Raw genomic sequence first — 21,984 nt, 5'->3', positions numbered from 1 at the left:
TAATCTGTAAACATGGCATTTCTAACCCACGTAAGACTTGCATCGCATAGGTCGAGATTTATAGTTGTAATTAACATATCACAGAATAACCTTTCTCCAATCCTAAAATTTTCTCTGTGTTATTTGAATGGAATTACAGATATTTATGGCACAGAAGGATGCCATTTGGTCTACAGTGTCAATGCCAGCCCAAAACGAACTGCCCAACTTAATTCCAACTGCCAGCTCCTGGTTCTTAACCTTGTAGGTTAAAGCTACATCCAAATACATTGTAAATGCCATGACGGTTTCTGCCTTTATCACCCTTTCAGGCCACCAGCCTGACGGCATCTTCTGGGTGAGAATATTTTCCTCAGCTCCCTTACTAATTTCACTAATTACCTTAACTCTAGTTTTCATCCTACTACTGATCATTCCAGCCCCAACTAAAACAAACAGATCTCATTTTACATCCTATCTAGATCTCTCAGCTACCTCTGTTCCATTAAAGGCAACTCCGGCCTTGATGATCTTTTCCTGTAGCTAAAATTCTCCAGTCCTGGCAAAATCACCTTATCTTTTCTGATGTAGATATCATAGAAACAACAAGACACAGTTATTGCTGGAGCCTTCTCTTTGAATCAGCAGCAATCATGATGATGTGGCATTCCTCCCTTTGCAACTGGATCCTTGACTTCCTGACCATCAGACCACAATCAGTAAGGATAGGCAGCAACACCTCCGCCACGATTATCCTCAACACTGGTGCCCCACAAGGCTGCATCCTTAGCCCCCTACTTTATTCCCTTTACACTCACAGCTGTGTGGCCAGATTCTGCTCTGACTCCATCTACTAGTTTGCAAACGACACCATTGTGATGGACCGAATCTCAATTAACAATGAGTCGGAATGCAGGAAGGAGATAGAGAGCCCAGTGACATGGTGTCATGACAACAACCTTTCCCTCAATGTCAGCAAAACAAAAGAGCTGGTCATTGGCTTCAGAAAGCGGGGTGGTACACACACTCCTGTTTACATCAACGGTGCTGAGGTCGAGAGGGTTGAGAGCTTCAAGTTCCTAGGAGTGAACATCACCAATATTCTGCCCTAGTCAAACCACGTGAACGCCACAGCCAAGAAAGCTCACTAGTACCTCTACTGCTTCAGGAGGCTAAAGAAATTTGGCATGTCCTCTTTGACACTCACCAATTTTTATTCATTCACCATAGAAAGCATCCTATAAGGATGCATCATGGCCTGGTATGGCAACTGCTCTGCCTGTGACCTCAAGAAACTGCAGAGAGTTGTGGACACAGCTCCGAACATCACCAAAACCAGCCTCCCTTCCATAGACTCTGTCTACACTTCTAACTGCCTTGGTAAAGAAGCCAACATAATCAAAGGCCCCACCCACCCTCTCATCAGTCAGAAGACACAAAAGCCTGAAAGCACGTACCACCAGGCTCAAGGACAGCTTCTATCCCACTGTTATAAGACTATTGAATGGTCCCCAGTATGATAAAATGGACTCCTGATGTCACAATCTACCTCGTTACCGCCTTGCACCTTATTGTCTGCCTGCACTGCACTTTCTCTGTAACTGTAACACTTTATTCTGCATTCTGTTATCGTTTTCCCTTGTACTACCTCGATGCAATTTGTAATGAAATGATCTGTATGGACGGCATACAAAACAAAGCTTTTCATGGTACCTCAGTACATATGACAATAATAAACCAATTGGGGTTATGGTCACGACAGACCAGGCAAGGACACATCTCACAAAGAGAGATTTTCTTTGTTAGATTTAGTATTCGTTTACAAATAGAAAGTACTATTCTATTGTTTGCTATTAATAGTTAATAATTAAAACATATAAAAGTCAATTTTTCTTTAATTGGATGTTTGACATTATTTGGGGAAGGAATATTCTACATTACATTGTTTCAAAGCTTTCATTAGTATGCTCATAATTTTGCTGCGTTAGCATAAGCATAATTATTTTTCAAGGATATTTATTTTCCAACTTACCAATAGATTCTCTGGCTTGATGTCCCTATGCACAATGTTAAGGCTATGCAGGTATTTGATAGCACTAGCCAGATTGTAAAGCATTCCACTGGCATCACGTTCTGTGTATTTGTTGGTAGAAGTAATCGCATCAAAAAGATCTCCACCCTAAAGAAATAATACCGCTGTATAGTTACCTTTGTTGAAATATATTCATCAAATATTCCAAAAGATTCCTTTGTATATACATGTGTGTAATATATGAATATTCCAATAATTTTGCTACTTTCAAGTCATTAAAATTCAATGATATATTTCAGAAGCATTATAAACATTGACATTTTATTAAATTATTTCATTTTTTGGTCACTTATTTGTCAGTAGTCTTACCTTGACAAGTTCCATGACAAGATAAAGTTCATTTGGCGTATCCATCTCTTCAATTAAAAGAACAATGTTTGGATGTTTAACTCTTCTTAAGATGGACACTTCATTTTGAATCATATGCTCCTGCCAGAGGAACAAACAGCATTATTTTTGTAATCCAACATCATAAAACTTTTCTGCATGCCATTGTCAAAGCAAACACAAAGGTAGCTTGTCTGCTGGGGCTTTTTTGAGCTTCTCCACCATTCTATATGATTATGGCTGATCCTCTTCCTCAATAACATATTCCTACCCTCCTCATACATCTTTATGTATTTCCTATCTAGAAATATGTTGATCTCTTTCTTATTAGGTTTTGCCAAAAATTCCATATGGAACTGCCAGCTTTCCTCAGTGCAAGTCCCAACATGTTTCAGCCTCCTACACAAATGCACAAGTCCCAAATGTATTAGTCAAGCTCTGCCAATTATTTGCCAGCTGTGCTCTGCTGCTGCACTTCCCATCAAGTTCAATGGTCAAGCACAAGTTTTGCTAAAATTCTTCAACATTATATATGACCTTGCATCTTATTGTCTACCTGCAATACATTTTCCTGTAGCTGTGACACTTTACTCTGTATTTTGTTATTGTTTTTACCCTGTACTACCTCAATGTGTAATGAATTGATCTGTACAAACAGTATGCAAGACAAGTTTTTCACTGTACCTCAGTACAAGTGACAATAATAAACCAATACCAATATCAGTATCTGTTCTCAGATTCTGAGCCAGACATTTGAATGGGAACCTTTGACATAAAGTAGCTTTGCAGAAATTTAAATATTTTTGATGTCTCTCGTCTAAAAACTCACAAAAATGAAATAAAGATTTTTTAACCCAACAAAAATTAAAAATAATACACTTGAAATACCTTAAAATAAAAGCAATAAACAAACAAAAAGAAACAATTAAGAAACCACATAACCTCTGCTTAGACAAAATACTGCACAGGCTGGAAATCTGAAATAAAAGCAGAAATTGCTGGAAATGCTCAGCAGGTCAGGCATCATCTGTGGACAAAGAACCAGAGTTAACATTGCAGGTCGATAACCTGCCTGACCTGCAGGGTATTTCCATTATGTTCTGTTTTTATACTCCCTCCTTACCACCTTTGCACCTCTACAATCCTCAGTGAAATCAATACAGCATAACTAGCATAACACAGGATTCCTTAACCTAAATGCTAAGGAATCCCGGCAAAGTCCAACTCCACTCATTTCAGTAGCAGAGCCCAGCTGAGAAATGGTAATTGGAGCTCAAGACACTAAGTTCAGGATTTTCAGGTTTGCATTTTCCATCAGAACCAGGCTACTGAAGAACCTGATAGCTTTGACAGATAGCAATGCTAAGGGAGGAGCTTTTCTATATGCTGAAGTTTTTCTGAATGAGTTTTCTGGGCAGGGCTTGTCCTCAACTACCCATGTCACCCTATCACATTATTCAAGGTCCTGCCACCACTCAGGGCATTATTGTTCATCTTCAGGATCATCTGCAGAAAATTAAATTCAGGGGAATGAGGAACATGGGTGACAAGATCCACTCAGGAAAATCCAGTCCATTATTTCCAAGCAGTAGCTGTTTAAGAGAAAAATAATTCTTTCTGTACTCACTTTTCCTCTACACTTGCTTTTATTAATAATTTTCAAAGCATATTCTCTGCTGGTTGATCTAATGGGAAAAGCAAAAAAATACTATTAAAGTGCTTACTCAGAACAAGCACAACTTTAAAAAATCAGTTGCAATTGCTGTGCAGTCAGAAGTAAATTACTAAAAATTATGATCTGCAGATCATGCAAATACTCAAACACTTCTTTTAATAGCAATGTATATAATACAACAATGGGGTTAAAAAAAAGCAGATTACATTTTCTTCAATGAGTGCATCATCAAGGAAGGAATTACTTGTCTTTTTCTTCATCTGGGCTATTTACATGGTCCAGATGCCCACCATCACTTGCCCCCATCCCCTTCTCCTCAGAAAATCATCTGGAAATGTTTGAAGCCTGCATATGCCTGCCTAGCACTAAAGAGATAGTCAACTGCTTCAGATCATTCATAATGAAAGTGGAAGACATTACAAGATGCCTGTAGACTTATTAATCTGACAGGTCCTAGTCATGAGGACATAGTAAAGGCCCTTGCATTAGCTACCTTCAGGAGCTCCTAAATTGGGACACTTGTCAATTATGAATCAGGAACTCATAGAAAATGCAAGAAATTTACAACCTCATTAAATATACCTATGAAAGGAGGTGTGAAGTAACTAATCTCCTGCCCCTTCTGTCACTTAATTGTGCTTGTTAATCACCAATTCCTCAAACGTACCAATCAGGAAAATACAATCCAATATAACAAAATAATCAATATATGGTGATGTCTATTTCAACAAATTTTACATACAAACCTTTCTATGCATTCTTTCACAATTGCAAAATTTCCATCCCCTATTGTTCTGCCAACTTTGTAACGTTCAGCTATTGATGCTGGCACCTGGAACACTTCCTCCACAACCTCTGCAAGAATAGGTACTAGTTAAACTCTTGACAGTGTCATGAAAACTAGACTTCTATGCAAAGATAAAGGCTTGAAATTACGGTCAGCCATAAACGTAAAATGTTTAATATTCCCTTTTAATGCAAGCGCTAACCAGATGACATGGAATGGGTTTATGCGTTTGATGTAATAATGTCAGAGGAAGGTCATATAATGCATGGGTACAGTTCTAATCTAATACTGCCATCAGTGATTTCTAACCTGAAATGTTTTAAAATGTAATATCTATAATTTTTTTATGACCATTAACCATTTACTTTACCAAAAAAATGTTATTGTATTTCTACCTGTTCATAAATTATTCTTCCCAAAAACAATCCTACCAATGTAGCATAATTACTTTATCAGAGTTGGAAAACTTCTAAGACAAATTTAAAAATGAAGGAAACTTACAAATCAGCACATTAAAGTACAGATATAAATGGAGAAACACTATGAACAAACAGAACTGCATAATGGAATAATCACAAAAAAGACAATTAAAAAGTCCAAAGTCAGAGTAATAATGACACACATGGTGGAAGACCCTGAAATCTACCACTCTAAAACCCAAGATAACAAACTTAGCAGTATAAGCAAGGTAAACCTTGAACAAATTCTCTATAAACAATCCAATTTTAATCTGCATAATGTGTCATGATAATAATTTTGATATTAGAAATAAACATGATTAAATACTTTAAATCTTCACAACATGCATGCTTTTGTAAAGAGAAGCAAGGAAGCATATATAGAACAAAAACAGGAGATGCTGGAAATGTTGAGCAGGTGAAGCTGCATCTGCGGAAAGAGGAACAAAGTTAACATCTCAAGTTGATTACCATTTATCAGAACTCAGAAATATTAGGAGATAAATAAAAGTTTTAACTTGCAGAGAAAGCGAGGAGGGCCTATCCCAGACCTTCCCGTTGTTCCCTCCAACCTTTACCCTTTTCTCTGTAACACAAATCTTTTTGTTAAATGTAACGTTTTCCCAGTTCTGATGAAAGGTCTTTAATCTGAAACATTAAGTCTATGTTTCTCTATAGATGTTGCTTGACCTGCTAAGTATTTCCAGCACTTTCTGTTTTAATTTTAGATTTCCAGCAACTGAGACTTTTACTTTAGAAGCATATGTAAAAAGCTCCTTATGAAACAACCTCCCCTACAATTAACTGGGACATTTCCATGTGACAACAGATGTCAACAATAAATGAGAAAAAAAGAAACACTGCAGTTGATGACTGTTACAACAATACTACATGTTATAAAAATGTTGATCCACAGAGATCCAAGGTTTATACCTTCACAACCTGGCCCATCATTGTCATCTATGGAACTACAAACTTTGGTTGATGCCAGAGATGTTGAGGATCCGCTGTGCTGAGAGCTCTAGCAGCAAAGAGAAATATCATTGTAGTAAGTAAATAAATTACATTCATCGTAAACCTCATATGTCATTATCTGCTGAAATGCATTAATAACCGTGCAATGGCTACATTTTATTTCAGTCATAAACAAAAGGTCAGCTGCAATAATATTGAATGGTGCACATATAACTTTCTGAAATTAGTTGTGGGAAATTATTAACCTTTGCTTTCAAAGGAAAATATACTTTATTTATTACAAACATTTGTAAATACAGCTGAAATCCAAGAGTCTAATATTTTGAATTACATTTTAACATAGATCTCTTCTATTTAATGTTATACACAAAGAGTTGAATAAAAAATTAGTCCAATGTGACTGGAGATCTGTAATTTTTATCTGCTTAAGATGCCCAGAAACAATCATACTTCCATCAAAATTTGTTGCAGCTCTCCAGATCAAGTAAAATACCTCTCCCTATGCCTTCTCATGTTTTATAGAACATAGACATAGAACAGTACAGCACAATACAGGCCCTTTGGCCCACAATGTTGTGCCGACCTTTAAACCTCGCCTAAGACTATCTAACCCCTTCCTCCCACATATCCCTCTATTTTAAATTCCTCCAAATGCTTACCTAGTAATCTCTTGAATTTGACCAATGTACCTCCCTCCCCCACTGCACCAGGCACCACATTCCATGCCCCACATTCCATGCCCCAACCACTCTCTGGGTAAAAAACCTTCCTCTGATATCTCCCTTGAACTTCCCACCCATTACTTTAAAGCCATGCCCTCTTGTATTGAGCATTGGTGCCCTGGGAAAGAGGCGCTGGCTGTCCATTCTATCTATTCCTCTCAAAGGAACAGAGGTTTTGCAACAGAAACCTCCATATACCATGAGAATTGGCTGTGAAAATAGGCTATTTTAAATATCCAGGTATTAAAAATAAGAGGTAAATAATACAACTCCAAGATCTGTAAATATTTTGTCAGTTAAAGTATTTAAAGATTTATGTTTACTGATTATGGTTCAAACATAAAGGGGTGAAATTGATCTCTGCGACTATCAGGAAAGAACCTACAACCTATTTTACATTATGCCCAATTTTCTTTTCTATTCAAATCAATGGAAAAGGAAAATCAAAGTGATGCCAAAGTTTACCAATTTGTATAAACATATTCTATTTTATTGATGAACTGATTTTACCTTTGATACAATCCTAACTCAGGGTACACAAGAAGCCAATATTCAGTTTTGGTAATTTTGTTACATGCAGGTTTGTCTTTTGGTATGTATGGAAAGATTTATTTTTTTAATTAAATATGCAAGCAGTTATTGTCTAAGAACTTAGCTGTGGCAAATATATATTACACTATAAACCACTTGCTTTTTACACGATGAATTTTTAAATATGCCCTATTTAAAGATCTGGAATTCAGAAATGAACCAGAGGTAGCATCACAGGCTTACAGTTCATCACCAAAATCATTACTACTTGCTTTAACCTGATGGATATGAAACTGAAAATGCTTTGCATCATTACTTGGTTTTGATCTAACTTCATGTCCTAATACTGGAACTGAACTGTGCTTACAAAATAAGCGAAGCACAACAATCTTTTAGCATAATAGGTTTAAAAGTGACAGGGCCAACTGGCATTGGATTCAGATACACAAAGCCAATGCATCCTAACTGATCATGTAAAGGCTTGCTCAGTAACTTCTGGGCAGTTGTTCCAGATTGATAGAAATAGACCACTGACAATTTAGACACATTCACAGACTTGTGCATTTAAGTGAAAGACTTGTTCCTCTCCATTACCATCTTTAAGTTAATCCTGTCCCAACAAATCCGATTTTCAATGACACCTTCCATGTTTCATGGCACAACCACTGTACTAAACAGATAGATTCAGAACATGTCCAGAAGATCAAACTGGATATCCATAAGCAGCAGAAGAACTACAATCCATTGCAATGAGTCACCTCATAGCTTGCACATCCTTCACTCCCATTAGGCCAGAAGTTTAGCAGGAAGTGAAGATGATATTCCAACTGCAGCATCAGGTATACAAAAAATAATGCACCAGCAAGGTGAACCTACTACACAAGACATGCATGTTAAACATTTGAACCAGCATGCTGTTTCTGCATGCTAAGCTTTATAATCTCACTTCATCCAGTCAAGAATAATGACAATCTTCAATGATGGAAGAATTTTGCAGAAGTGCAAAAGACAACATTGAAGTACTTTCAACAGTCTTCATCTGTCATATAGGTATCTATCTCACCCAATGTCTTTAGCCAATTTGGTGCTTTTCACATGATATCAATAACAAAAATATTGGGTGAGCACACTGGATGCAGCAGAAGCTATGGACCAGGACAACATCCCTGCAATGATGCTAAAAATGTGTCCCAGAACTAGCCTGCCTTCTAGTACAGTTAAAATGCCAGCATCTCCCCAACAATGTGGAAAGCTGCAAATAACAAAATGGTTACAGTGTAGAAAGAAGCCATTCAGCCTGTCACATGTATCAGTTCTATGTAAAACCAATCCAGGTAATCCCACTCCCATGCCCTCTCCCCAAAGGAGCCATAGAAAAATTCAGGACAAAGCAGTCAGCTTGACTGGCACCCATCTGCATTAAACTTTCACTACCTCTGCCACAATGCACTGTGGCTGCAGCATGCACCATTTCTCAGAAGTACTCCTAAGTCTCAAGACAAGTTCTTCAACAGCACCTTCCAAACCTGTGACCTCAACCACATGCAAGAGTATCAGGCACATGGCAACACCAGCAGCTTCACATACGCTTTAAATCATGTACCTTCCCAACTTTGAAATATGTCATTGTTCCTTCACCATTGTTTGTTCAAGATTCATAACCATGGAAGAACCACTTGAATTCCAATGGTTCAAGAACATAGCTCACCACTGTCTCCTTAAGGCCAATAAATGCTGATCTCATATGTAATATCAATATCCTGTGAAACCAAAGGTGATTCTGACATCTACAGGATAAGTTGCAGAAATTCAAAAGGTGACTTCAATAGCACATTTTTCTGATTTCATTACATAGGAAGTTCAGACTGGCAATCTGAAGTCCACACAGTCATCTCCATATCACAGCAAACAGACCCTAGTCTATGTCTGGGAGAAAGGTTCTCACTGGGTTAAATTCCTCACAATTCCCTACTTACCACCATTGTGGTAACACTATCAGCACAAAGACAACTACAGTGGTTGAAGGAGAACATCTTCCAACAATTTTTTTCAGGGCAAGGGCAATAAATGAATCATTGTCCACATCCTGAAAGAAACAAAAACAAAATTCTTTACACAGAAATGTCATTGAATCAGAAAAATTAGAGAAAGCACTAGGAAAGCAGCATGCATCCAAGTATGGGAAAGGAAAACTTGAGTATTCTAATTCCACTTTACTGTTAAAGCTGGGAAAGGGCCAGTTGTGTAAGCTTTTTTTTAAATGACTTTCTCAGATTGCCCTACTACTTTCAATGTGGTATGTGTATACCTCCATGCTCTGTTTAATATTGCTTCTTCCTACCACAATGGAACTCTTTGCATTTCTCAGCATTAAATTTCTTCTGCCATGTACTTGCCCATTCCAAAAACCTGTCTACATCTTTTTTGAAATCTATTAATACCCACTTCAAAAGTCCACTTTGCCTCCACCTTTTGTGTCATCTGCAAATTTGGAATTAAACTTGGTTTATACATCCAAGTCTAAACCATGAATATATAATTAAAGTAAAGCAATGGTCCCAATTTCAAGCCAGGGAACTCCATTGTACATTAAACACCCCTGCGCCCACCCCTTAGAGGAACCTTTCTTGCTGCTTGTTTCAAATACATGATGGCTTTTTCTAATCAGGTGACCACACCCATTTTCTGTCCCTGATTATCATTTCTGTAATTTTCTTCACCACTATCATTGTTCATTGTTTTACTCAATGTTGTCCCAGAGGTAAATATTATATTACCAGAATATTCTATAATGTGTTTCTAATAGACCACACAAAAGATTCTGTACTGGAATAGGGAATACAGAACTGATCAAATGCAATTGCTTTAATTAATCTGTCCTTTTTCCAAAGTGGACCAAAAGAGACTTTGCCAGACAAAGCACTATTTACAAATCAAGTTTTATATTGTGGTTACATGCTTCCTGAAGGTCATTAGCCACTGAACATCTAAAAATAATGCAAAAACCCTTTAACGGTTATTAATTGAAAAACAAAGCATTCTATTTACAGACTTTATGAAACTATTTTAAATTTGAATGGGCAATTGACAACATACAGTCTAATCCCTCTCACCATCTCAAAAAAGGGAAAATAAATCAAAACCACTGAAAACTTCGAATACAGTAACAATTTAAATTCTATTTAATTTTATATAATTATGTTGTGCTAAGTAGTTCCATCGAAATAATTTTGAATCTAATGATGTTAGTAATTACATATGCATGCATTCAACAGGAATTTCGGGGGTGGGGGAGGAGCAGCTGTGCATTTATTTGCCAATATTCAAAGGCTGCTATCCAAATTGTGAAGTTCTTCTGTTGTATAATAAAAACGACACTTCAGTCTGCCTCAGTAGTGAAGCAGGAGTGGGTTGAACAGCCTGATGTTGCAATACTTGCATGGTAGTTAATATCTCTTTTGAAGTCAAGATTTATATCATCAATTCAAGTGCAACAATCTTCTAGCAAAGTGATATGAACCAATTATTGCCAGTCAACCCCTCTGCACTAAAAATTAGCTCCTAAAAGCATAGAGTCTCATTCCTTCTGGTATTAAATGTTGTTGGCGATGTTAAAAAATTTAACAATTTTTAACATTTAAAAAAATTTCCTTTCTTATTTTTAATCTCTAAATGCATCCTTACTTTTTTTTCCTCTATTGTCTAAAAATTGGATCAATTTGCACATCTTGAAGTGTTTGCACCATTTCTCACTTAAGTCTCAACTGTTAGATCGGCCACTCCAGTCATGGTTTATAGTAACACAGGTGGCATTTTTCTGTTGTCATTGCACAGATAATGACATCATCATTGTGCATGGCACTCAATACTGCCTTTTCACCAGAAACTGGTTCAAAAGGTCAGTGCCTAAACCTTTGTTTTTCACCTACTGTCAAACAGGGAGCAAACTGCACAGCATGCTGGGAATAACATATTTAATCTTCACTGAGACATCAATTTTATGTGCATTAGCTCCCCACATTCATATTCACATACTGCTCTTTAGTCATAGATAAGAAAATAACTAAGAAACTCCATCAGCAGCAGGCCAATCAGTCTCTCGATTCTGCTCTGTCATTCAATAAGATCATTGCTGATCCAAGCTTGGCTTCAACACCACTTTGTCACTCTCTCCCCATCTGCCTCAACTCCCTTATAGCTTGAATATCTATCACTCTCCACCTTGCATACATTCAATGACACTGTGTCCACAGTTCTGAGAGGTAGGGAATTCTATGGAGTCACAACCTTCCTCATCTCCATTTTATAAAAGCAACTCCTATGTCTCATTAGGGGAACTATCCTCTCAGCATCCAATCTGTTAATTTCCCCCAGAATCTTAGACGCTTGATAAATATCACCTCCCATTCTTCTAAATTTCAATGAGTAAAGGTCCAACCAATCCAACCAACCCAGTCTTTCCTAATACACCAACTTCTTCATCCTACAGGCAGCAATCACAAAGGATAAGATATTTCTGCATGAGCCAGTGCAACATGCTGCTGTGAGAGGCCCAAATATCTCAATGATTGCCTTGGATTGGGGTCACCTGTGGCATAGTACATGCTCATAGTGCTCTATAGGTAGGTAGATAGGTAGGTAGGTAGGTAGGTGGGTTGGGGGGGGGGCGCGGGAGGGGTTGTAGTCTCCATGAGAGTTGGAGTGTTGATTTCCCCTCCCCTCACTAATTTTCACCATTCCTCTCCCCTTTATCTTAAACGCAGATGCAGTTCAACCCAGGCTATTTAATAATAAACCATATTGGTTTGGGTCTCATGCTGGCCAGACTCAATAAGATAAAGACATTAACTAGATAGCCTTTTACTACAATTCAGCAGCTTCACAGTCACTTACTATTTCCTATTGTTCCACTATTATTTAGTTTTTATTTTGAGATTATGTGGTCATTGCTTAGTTTAAAAAAGTTATGTATTAATCTTAAAATTTATTTTAAAAAGTACAGAAAAAGTATGAAAGACCTCTATCCAATATTTTTTAAGACTCTGACAAGTCCAAAACATGTGAATTAAGGAAGCCACTCTGTTATTGCATTTATCACAGTAAGGAGATATATCAGAATAAAAACGGGATAGTTTATCTTTAGACAAGTGAGCTCTATGGACCACTTTAAACTGAAGGAGAGAGTGACGAGCACATAATGATGAAGTATTAACCAACTTGAAAATTTCATTCCAAGTTTCCTCAGAAATTGACATCTGCAAATCTTGTTTCCAAGCGTTTTTAATTTTATCTAGTGGCACCCTACTCATTCCTAGTAATCTGTCATAAATATTAGATATTGTGCCATCCTGAAAGGGTTCCAACTTAAAAATTACATCTAATAAATTCTTATTGGGACACAAAGGAAAAGAATGTAATTGAGATCGAAGAAAATCTCTAATTTGTAAATATCTAAAAAAAAAGTTTTTGGTAAATTATACTTGGTAGACAATTGTTCAAACGAAGAAAGATTTCCTCCAACAAACAGATCTTGAAAACAAGCAATACCTAATTTGTCCCACTCTTTAAAATCTACATCAGTCATAGAAGGTTTAAAAAAGTAATTAGAAAAAATGGGACTGGACAAAGAAAAACTTAATAAACCAAAATATTTTCTAAATTGTAACCAAATCCTGAAGGCATGTTTAACTACTAAATTATCTGTTAGTTTAATTAATGATAAAGGAAGTGGAGAACCAAGCAGAGAAATAATAGAAAATTTTTTAACAGAGTTAATTTCTGAAGAGACCCATACTGGACAAGCCTCTCAATTAACGTAATATAACCAAAACGTAAGATTTCGTATATTGACTGCCCAGTAATAAATTCTAAAATTAGGTAAGGCTAAACCTCCATTCTTTTTAACCTTCTGAAGGTGAACTTTATTTAATCTAGGATGTTTATTATTCCATATGTAAGAAGATATAATTGACTCAAGAGAGTCAAAGAAAGGTTTAGGAATAAAAACAGGTAAAGCCTGAAATAAATATATAAACTTAGGTAAAATATTCATTTTAATAACATTAATTCGGCAAATCAATGATATAGAAAGGGGAGACCAACTTGATAAAACCCTTTTCACATAGTGTAATAAGGTAAAAAAAAAGGTAACTTTGAAGGCTTCTGATTTACATATTCTGGCTTTTATTTCTCTTATAGCCAGGAGAGCAGTATTGCTTAAATGGAAGGAAGCTACTCCACCTACGCATGTTCAATGGTTATGGGATGTTATGTCATACTTGAATCTAGAGAAGATTCGCTGTTCAGTTTTTGAATCTAACCTAGACTTTCAAACCCTGTGGGGACCCTTTTTGAATTATTTTCAAAATCTCTGATTTGGGGACTAAAATGCAGATACTGGCTGACACTGTTACATTTTTTTTTAAGGTTTTTCCTTGCCGTTTCTTCTATCTAACAGCTTCGGGTTTTGGTAGTGGGGGTAGATTTTTTTTGTAATAAAATATTTCAATTTTTTCTTTCCTTATTAACTAACTACTATATGTGATTATTGATTTAAAGTATTGTAATCTTAAGTACGACTTAATACAATGTATTCAGTAGTATTTTTACTTTCTTTTTTGATGCATGTACTCTATTTTTTTCATGGATTTAATAAAAATATTGTAAAGAGAAAAAAGTTATGTATAAAAGACTGAATCTTAAATGCAACTCTTTACTCTGGTTTCAGCAAGAAATTAAAGAAAAATAATTGAAAATGTAAAAGCACCAAAATAGTTAAATGTGATACTATTGCATAACAAACCTCTGACATTTTGCTCCATTGTCTCTCTACATTGAATCTCCCACAGAAAATGAATCATTGATAGAGAGGGGGAGGTACAGTCCCGGTGAGGTGAAATGATGTGCAGCATTGCACACAATCTTTTGTATTATATTTCCAGCTGTATTGTCTAGATTGAAAAATTATATTCTGTTAACCCTTAAGATCACCTATTCACTGGAAACTCAGGATTCTTCAGGTTGGGCACAACAGTTCACTTAAGTGGAACTAATCACCGAAGAAAACTGGTATAAAATCTAACGGTCTATGTGATGCTGGACAGTTGGATACCTCCGATTTTAGTCCTCATGATCCTGGATGAAGTTACAAGTGCACCTTTAAGTATATAACATTCCTAACTTAAGTAGTGTTTTATGGTATGCCCTTTATACACACATATTTTTGCTAGAATTAGCAAAGAGAGTAATTTTGATCTGTGACTGTACTGTCAACTGTACTGTGTACCTCTATCATAAACAAACTATTAGTTGACCATCCTTTTGCCTCCATAGATGCTGCTTGACCCTGAGTTCTTCCAGTAGTTTTTTTTCACTCCAGATTCTAGCACCTGCAGTCTCGTGTGTCTCCAAACCATTAATGAGAACGTACTTAAGTCTGAAAAAAATGGCAGTCCCTGCCTTTATCGCCTCAGAGCTTTAAAATTATCGCAAATGCAGAGTGTTCTTGTAAAATGAGAGTACTAAAATTATTTCTGTGCCAAACATTTAAAGAAATCCAAAGACAGAAATATGGTTTAAAAGCATTGTTTAAAGTCAAGTGATTACAATGATATCTCAGCTATACCTGCAATAAATGTTTATCTAAACTCAAACACATTTTATAACTGCAAAGGAAAAAAAGGAATGCTAATGGTGTAGATGAGCTTGCAATAAGCTCATACCAAATATTTGATTTCTTTGATCTTCCTCATTACAGATGTAATTGCTTTAGGCATTGTAATGTGGAAAAATAATCAAAAAGAATAATAATTAGAACCAATATACTGAGCAACTGCGATCTGAAGTGTACTATGCCTCTCATTTTAGCACAAACCATTTGTATTGTCATACTTATGGCGGGGGGATATGCATTCTGATGTATATTAAAAACTGTACCCCTCCCCCAACAAAAAGGTTCATTTGCAGTCATTGAGTCCCTATCAGATTTCTTTAGTATTCCTCCTTATATGATAATTAATTACTTTGACCAATCAAATCGCTATGTATGTAACTGGAATACATTATCTCACCTTCTGCTTGCGTAGGCTGCCTGGGCTGGTTGGCGATGGGCTTGGTGTCTTGGTGGAGCGTGGAGTAGAAAGCTGGCTACCAGGGGCTCCATTCACTAAAAGAAGAAGTAACTATGTCATAATTATTTAATAACTTGTACACTGGGAAAACTTGGAACACTGAGTAATATGGCTGTCAATACAAGGGAAAGTGGACATCAAGGAGAGTCTCAAAATCAGTAGCATCTAAATATAAGTTTTTTGAGAAATGTACTGTATTCTGAAAATATTTACAATTAATTGAGTTTCTTACCATTGATTAACAAAGAATTTATAGCTTCTTGTGCTTTTGGTATTATAATATTTTCTGTCACTATTCTACCTTATAGGTTACTTTTTATATTCAGCTCATTATACCATAGACAGTTTACTGGGTTGGGGTTTGGGAGTCTTGCTTCCAACCTTTTATCAGTGTTTGTATTTGAGAGACCACTAGGAGATGTAAAAAAAGTCTCTTGGGTGCAATATTTATTTCTGGTTTACAATCATCCAATTCATTGTAGATGTTCAATCATGTAGTTGGCTTCCATAGAACTCAATGGCAAGCAAAAATATTTCTTACAAATATTTGGCAAGATAAGTAGATCTTATGATTATAGATTAAGGATGTTTTTATTTTGTCCAAGCCTCATTTAAGGACAAGATTACATAATCTATGCTTAACATGCTGCAGTGATGACAAGGCAGTTTAATAATATGCTTAATGCTGAAGATGTCTTATGGTATGTCACAGACTCGTGAAAATGGATTGCAAGCCAAGAACAAAGTGATTAGGATCAGTGGTTGCGGGTTAGTTTGGGGAGATGAGTTTTTTAAAAGTGAAAGGAGAGGGATAAAGTTGGATAGATCTATAGAGAAGATCACAACAAGCACAGCTGAGATGGTTGATAGTTTAGCAGCATGTAGGGAAGTGCTGGTTTACTGCTGTGCACAGGCAAGCCTGGGAACTCCACATTGGAACACTGCAAGACAGAAGTCAAGAATGAACTGGTGACCAGATGCTGGCACAGGAGACCGACTCAGTTCTAATGAAGGATCTTCAACCTAGTTCTCTTTCTCTCTCCATAGATGCCGCCTGACCTGCTGAGTGTTTCCTCTGTTGTCTGCTTTTATTTCTGACCTCCCACTCCACTGCTTGACTACAGGCAATGTCAAAGAACTTAAATTGAATATTTTTGGAGATTAGGAACAGTCAGCATGGCTTTGTCAAGGGCAGGTCCTGTCTTACAAGCCTGATTGAATTTTTTGAGGATGTGACTAAACACATCGATGAAAGGAGAGTAGTAGATGTAGTGTATATGGACTTCAGCAAGGCATTTGATAAGGTACCCCATGCAAGGCTTATTGAGAAAGTAAGGAGGCATGGGATCCAAGGGGACATTGATTGTGGATCCAGAACTGGCTGGCCCACAAAAGGCAAAGGGTGGTTGTTGAAGGGTCGTATTCTGCATGGAGGTTGGTGACCAGTGACGTACCTCAGGGATCTGTTCTGGGACCCGTACTCTTTGTGATTTTTATAAACGACCTGGATGAGGAAATGGAAGGATGGGTTAGTAAGTTTGCAGATGACACAAAGGTTGGATGTGTTGTGGATAGTATAGAGGGCTGTCAGAGGTTACAGCAGGACATAGATAGGATGCAAAGTTGGGCTGAGAAGTGGTAGATGCAGTTCGACCCAGATAAATGTGAAATGGTTCATTTTGGTAGGTCAAATATGATGACAGAGTATAGTATTAATGGTAGGACTCTTGGCAGTGTGGAGGATCAGAGGGATCTTGGGGTCCGAGTCCATAGGATGCACAAAGCAGCTGCACAAGTTGACTCTGTGGTTAAGAAGGCATATGGTGTATTATCCTTCAATTGTGAAATTGAATTTAGGAGCCGAGAGGTATTGGTCCTACCCCACTTGGAGTACTGTGCTCATTTCTGGTCACCTCACTACAGGAAGGATGTGGAAGCCATGGAAAGGGTGCAGGGGAGATTTACAAGGATGCTGCCTGGAATGCAGAGCATGCCTTATGAAAGCAGGTTGAGGGAACTCGGCCTTTTCTCCTTGGAGTGATGGAGGATGGTGGGGACCTGATAGAGGCATATAAGATGATGAGAGGCATTGATCGGGTAGATAGTCAGAGGCTTTTCCCCAGGGCTGAAATGGTTGCCACAAGAAGACATAGGTTTAAGGTGCTGGGGAGTAGGTATAGAGGAGATGTCAGGGATAAATTTTTTATTCAGAGGGTGGTGAGTGTGCGGAATGGGCTACCGGCAACGGTGGTGGAGGTGGATATGATAGGGTCTTTTACGAGACTTTTGGATAAGTACATGGAGCTGAGTAAAATAGAGGGCTATGGGGAAGCCTAGTAATTTCTAAGGTAGGGACATGTTCAGCACAGCTTTGTGGGCCGAAGGACCTGAATTGTGCTGTAGGTTTTCTATGTTTCTATGGACCAAGGAACAGTGATTGACAGAAAGACAAGCTAATACAAACACAATACTTGTGACAGAATTTAAAAACACTGGAGATTAAGAAAAAAGATAGCTAAAGGGGTGCAAATTTTGCAATCTTGATGATGGACAGAATTTGCAGTTTTAATCTTAAAATAAAATATGACATTAACGTAATTAATTAAAATTAGTTCGAAGTACGAGACTGGGTTGTATTAATGGCAAGGCAGTGGTGTTTCTGGCAGTACTACAGGCTTTATTTTTTCTAGCAATGAGCTAGGGGAACTTGCTGTTCTCTCAGATCTGATGCTGAACAAACAGCATCATCAATGTGGTTAAGTGAAAAGGGGAGTGATAGAGAATTAGACTTGGATGTCAGTGTTAATAATGAAAGATAACTCCATCCAGCTGATGTTGACAAAGAGCAATGCATAGATAAAGAGCAAGAGATGGGGCTCAACCACCTTGGTGCTGAGAGGCTGCTTGTTTACTTACTTACTTACTATGATATAGGAGGCCATTAGACCCACTGCATCCATGCAGGCTCCCAGCTGAGCAATTCCATTCCCCTCACCTTATTTTCCCTGTAGAACTTCACATGCTCATCATCTCCACTTTTATTCTTTTGCCAATTACCTATACTAAGGGGTAATTTACCATATCCAATTAACCTACCAATACATCTTTGAGATACGGGAGGAAATCAGAGCATCTGGAGGTGTGTCCGTGTTATCACAGGGAGAATGCACACCCGAGATCAGGATCAAATCTGGATACCTGGAGCTGTGAGTAGCAGCACTAACTGCTGCCTTATCATGCTGCCCTTGCTGTATTGTCAACGGTGCTACTGTTCAGGTGAAACAATGAACTATGCCATGTCTGGGTGATTTGTTACATAATATTTTGAAAAATATCAACAGAGTGTTCCTCAGGGCCTTTACCAATAGTCATCTATTATTTGATATTTCAAACAAATTAACTAATTATTCATCTTTTTGCCCACCTCTATTAATGACTTTTGTATTGATACTAACACAGGACAATAGAATCATACCACTTGAAATAGACAGATTTCAGATCCAAACTGTGTAAACATTTTCAAACAGCAAATGCACTGTAAGCTGTCAGCAGTGTTTCATTTATTAGAGTTACAAATACAAAATGATTAATCTTAGTCAAAACGATTAATCTTAGTCAAAACGATTAATCTTAGTCAAAATAACTGGAACACACAAATAGATGCAATTGGCAATTAATGGAAGATGCAATTAATATCATTCACAATACAACTTTTAAAATATAAAAAGGTTTCAATAAAATAGTATTTCATAAGCTGTGATATATTTGTGCATATGCCTGGTAATTTATTGAATCTAATAAACTCAGTTCTGCAATTCCTCTTCTTTAGAGTTTTCTTTCTTTATCCCCCTTGCAACCTGAAGATAAGTCACACTACCAAATAATTGTTTCTGCCAGCAGATCCTATCCTTCCAACCATTGCAAACCTAGGCTGTGAGTCTAAATGTGCCTCTTATACAGGGAAGTCATTGCAGTTAAAGTTAATCCCATCTCTGTCTAGCATTCAAATATATGCACTTCCAGGAGGATTTGCTCAGCAATAATTAACAGCAAGAGTACAATTCAAGTTCTTCCCTCACTGAATCCCAAGCATGAAGTTCCCAGTACTGCCGTGGCTCAGATTAAATAATTTAGTATAAATCAGGGTTAAGTCTGAAATTTTCCATGCTTCACCTGGTAAGTGTAGCTACTGAACAATTATTGTCCTTAAAATTAAACTGGGATGAACACACAATTAGTGCTCGCTAAAGTAATCAACTCTAAAATCACTGCATTCTCGATATTGATTTCAATTGCTCAGCAAAAAAATTTTAATCAAAAAGAAGATTTTTATTATTTCAGAATGCAAAATAACGATGAATCTCATAGTTGCAAAATACAAACTTGACTCTTTCTGGTAGATAAAATTAAAGCTGTGCTTTCAGTATATGACCAACAAGCAGTTGCTTTGCAGAGATTAGGGATTTATGACTTTAAAAAGTAAGATTTTCTTATTCCATTTATAACAAAACTGCAAATTTTATGTCTATGCTTTCACTTTACACTGTACATAGTGAAAATCTTCCTATTAGACCTGAACTAATAATCTTCTCATCGCACATTTTTTATTGGTTTCCTTTCAGATATTTCAATGCACACCTAGTTAAACTGAGTATGAAATTGATGCTATAAGAGAATACCAAAGAGGCTGTTTGTCCAGCAGCAAGTGACTCCCTCCCAACTACTCAAAGGATTTCCACCATTGATAAGGCATAAGTGTAATAGAATACTGTACACATACTTGGAAAAGTGCAGCTATATCAGCACTTAAGCAGCATGACACCATCCATGACGGAACAGCATGCTCTTGGCACTCCAACCACCACCCTAAATAGGCATTCCCCTCCACCACTAGTGCAACATGGCTGTACTGTGTAATATCTACTTAACACACTGCAGTTACTTGCCTCACCTACTCCAAAAGCACCACCCAAACTCTAGAAATCTACCTCCAAGACTATTAATGGTAGCAGATGTATGGGAAACCACCATCTGCAGTTACCACTTTCAAGTCTCATACCACCCTGACTTGAATAGATTGCCTTTCCCTCATTGGTGCTGGGAATAAATCCTGGACCTCCCATCCAACAGCATTTGGATCTGCTTTCACCAAGAGGACTGATGTGGTTCAAGGCCACAGCTCACTACTACTTTCTCAAAGGCAATTAAGAACACCCACTTTCTGAGAAATGAATAAACGAAGCAAGATCATCCCAAACAGCGGTTTTGCTTTACTTGTGCACAACAACAGCACTGCAAAAAAAAACAACTCTTAATTTAGCTGCTTCAACTTCCAACTGTATACTTGGCTTCCTATTTATCACAATGCTTTTTCAGCTGTAAGTCTGTTCTAATACTCCCTCACCCCTAGCTATCTCACCTTAGTCCATTGTGAATATTATGTTATGTTTGATGGAACCTCCAAGGGGGCCGAGACAAGTCCATGGGTTGAAACAAAAATTTAAAAAATGGAAATCCAAAGTAAAAAAAAATAGAAAATACTGGAAACATTCAGCAGGTCAGGCAGCACTCTGAAAAGAGAACAGAGATCGCACTTTAGGTTCTGAAGCAAAGTCTTCAACCTGAAAATATTAACTCTGTTTCTCTTTCCACAGACACTGCTTGATTTGCTGAGTGCTTCCAGCATTTTCTGTTTTTGCTCCATTAATTGAAACAATAACTTAAACCCTATTTAATGCAGGGCACCAACTAAACAAAGGTGATATTTACTTGGTGGCTGAGGTATAGTTAAGGGATTAATTGCGATTTAATTTGTGCACTGACACTCATTAACAAGGTTATGCTGAACTGTGGTGAATAGTGTTCAACCTAACACCACTTCCTAATAGTGACCAATTGATTGGGAGCAATTGATCAGCTGCCTTTCACCAGTTACAGTGCAAAAACTGGGCTAGTGTGGGGGATAAAAAGCACTGGGACAGACAGATTTACAGGGAAGACAGGTAATGAGGAAATGCTTAAGAGTGATTATTCAGCTTTTTTTTATGTAAATAGCATATTATATATATATAAACACACACACACACACACACACACACACACACACACACACACCTGGTTTGGAATGTTTATTTGTGAATGTTTTCACTTCTGCATTATGGTAAATAAACGCCTTGATAATCAGTGGGGAGGAAAAGTTTGAAGCTATTGGTGAATGGGGAATTAGAATGGTAGGGTACAGGAATCCCACATGGACGAGTACTTCACAATCAATGTAATATCTGTTCAGGTTATTTCCATTTATTCTCT

General features: G+C 37.3%; 1 protein-coding gene across 3 annotated transcripts in view; it reads right to left on the bottom strand.

Moving 5' to 3' along the window:
* The window catches only part of dclk1a (doublecortin-like kinase 1a), a 217,878-nt gene that overhangs the window by 48,569 nt on the left and 147,325 nt on the right, over positions 1-21,984 (bottom strand). For all 3 annotated transcript variants that reach the window (XM_052025757.1, XM_052025758.1, XM_052025759.1), the window contains 6 exons: positions 15,616-15,710; positions 6,252-6,339; positions 4,820-4,928; positions 4,026-4,083; positions 2,381-2,500; positions 2,012-2,158 (listed from right to left, as the gene is read on the bottom strand). In XM_052025757.1, the coding sequence (XP_051881717.1) occupies positions 2,012-2,158; positions 2,381-2,500; positions 4,026-4,083; positions 4,820-4,928; positions 6,252-6,339; positions 15,616-15,710 (617 nt within the window). The remainder of the gene's footprint in view (positions 1-2,011; positions 2,159-2,380; positions 2,501-4,025; positions 4,084-4,819; positions 4,929-6,251; positions 6,340-15,615; positions 15,711-21,984) is intronic.

Source organism: Pristis pectinata, chromosome 11, assembly GCF_009764475.1.
Source record: "Pristis pectinata isolate sPriPec2 chromosome 11, sPriPec2.1.pri, whole genome shotgun sequence".
Classification (NCBI taxonomy): Eukaryota; Metazoa; Chordata; class Chondrichthyes; order Rhinopristiformes; family Pristidae; genus Pristis; species Pristis pectinata.
This window is presented reverse-complemented; position numbering and strand designations above follow the sequence as displayed.